Source organism: Punctularia strigosozonata (assembly GCF_000264995.1).
Source record: "Punctularia strigosozonata HHB-11173 SS5 unplaced genomic scaffold PUNSTscaffold_171, whole genome shotgun sequence".
Lineage (NCBI taxonomy): Eukaryota > Fungi > Basidiomycota > Agaricomycetes > Corticiales > Punctulariaceae > Punctularia > Punctularia strigosozonata.
The window spans coordinates 730-2,174 of NW_006767603.1; the positions used below are offsets into that span (position 1 = coordinate 730).

Below are 1,445 nucleotides of genomic sequence, written 5' to 3' on the forward strand. Positions count from 1 at the left end.
CAAAGGCTCAGGGAAGAAATTACGGAGTACATCCGTACCTGGATCATGCCAAGGGCTCTCCTGAGTATCGCATCGCCCGGAGGCAAAACGCGTAATGACCCTAGCCACAGCATGGTTCAAGTTAGGCTGCATCGTGACCTGCGAGTTAGATACGTTAGTAATGTCATGGTATGAGTACAATATTAGCTCACTGGTTGACGACATGAGGGACAGCTGTATTCTGGCATCGAACGAACATGCAATAGCGTGGACAAGACAATCCGGAGCACTGGGGAGAGTAACATATCGACTCCGATGTCATCAGCTACATGTTGCAGACTTTCCGGAATGGCAAAATTATCGAATGCCTGAAGGCGACGGATTCGTGCTGGTTCGTAGATAGGTAGACCGCGAATCCTGCGATACCTCGCAAGGAGTTCGTCGAACCACGCGGCGATGCAGCTCCGACAGAAGCTATGGCCGCACTCGAGGCTGAAGAAGATATGAGCTCGTGAATTCATTCAAGATGTTGCAGGACCTACGTGACGGGATATCTGATGATTTGCATGCATATTTGGCACTGCAGGTCTTCCTCAATCTGGGATAGTGTCTGTACGAGGGGCTGCAGGTGCTGACGGGCCTGCGTCAGCTCGCCCCGTGCTTGTAGCAACGCCTTTCGCGCAACGTCAGCGCGTTCCTGAGCCTGGACACTCTCCTCCTGCGCAGCGGCCGCCGCTTTCCTGGCCTCAACGGCTTCGTCCTTGGCTACCTCGAGCAGGGCGCTCCTGTCCTCATAGTCAGCAAGACGGAACGACGGCGACTGGAAACATGTCAGCAGACGAGCACGAAGCCACAGGGAAGCGTGGGCGAGGGCCCTTACCGCGCAAATGTCGCGAGCAGGTAGACTGGAGCGTTCAACCGTGGTTTCCGTGATTACAGTGGAGACCGTAGCTGCCGCGGAGCAGAAGTCCACAATTTTGGTAGCGACCACAGCTTCTTGGGAGCAGGAACCCGCAGTCTCCTTGATCCCACCCTGGCGGTCAGTCAAGGCAAGGTCGCGTGGTGGCGTATCGCATACCGCGTCGCCGGAACAAGGGCCAGCCACCACGCCAGGGCGGAGATCATCCTCGCAAGTCATGACGATCGACGGGCTGCGAGCCGTGAAGGCCCGAGTACGTGGGCGATGTCGCGTAATCGGAGGGCTGCCCCTTGCTCTGTAAGATGCCGTAACGTCACCGTCAGAAGAGGTGATGCGACCGCGGCGGGTGGTTCGAGCCGCGCCACCAACCAGCAGGGACGATCGAGCTCGATGCGAACGTTCAGCGGGCATAGTTGACGGAAATGATCCTTGCGATCAACGCTTGAGATGGTGAGATGGTGAGGGCGTTCAACGCTATGAGCTAAAGTGAGCATACACGGAGGCATACTTGAGCGGTACGGAAAGCACAATAGACGGAGATGGGTGT

The 1,445-nt window shown here is 56.6% G+C and overlaps 1 protein-coding gene across 1 annotated transcript; it reads right to left on the minus strand.

The window, feature by feature from the left end:
- Positions 1-517: 517 nt before the first annotated feature.
- PUNSTDRAFT_139734 (uncharacterized protein) lies at positions 518-1,117 on the minus strand (the record flags this gene model as incomplete). The annotated part of the gene is made up of 3 exons (XM_007389464.1): positions 518-799; positions 860-1,012; positions 1,058-1,117. 3 exons carry the CDS (start codon positions 1,115-1,117, stop codon positions 518-520), a joined length of 495 nt encoding a protein of 164 aa, XP_007389526.1.
- Positions 1,118-1,445: the final 328 nt, after the last annotated feature.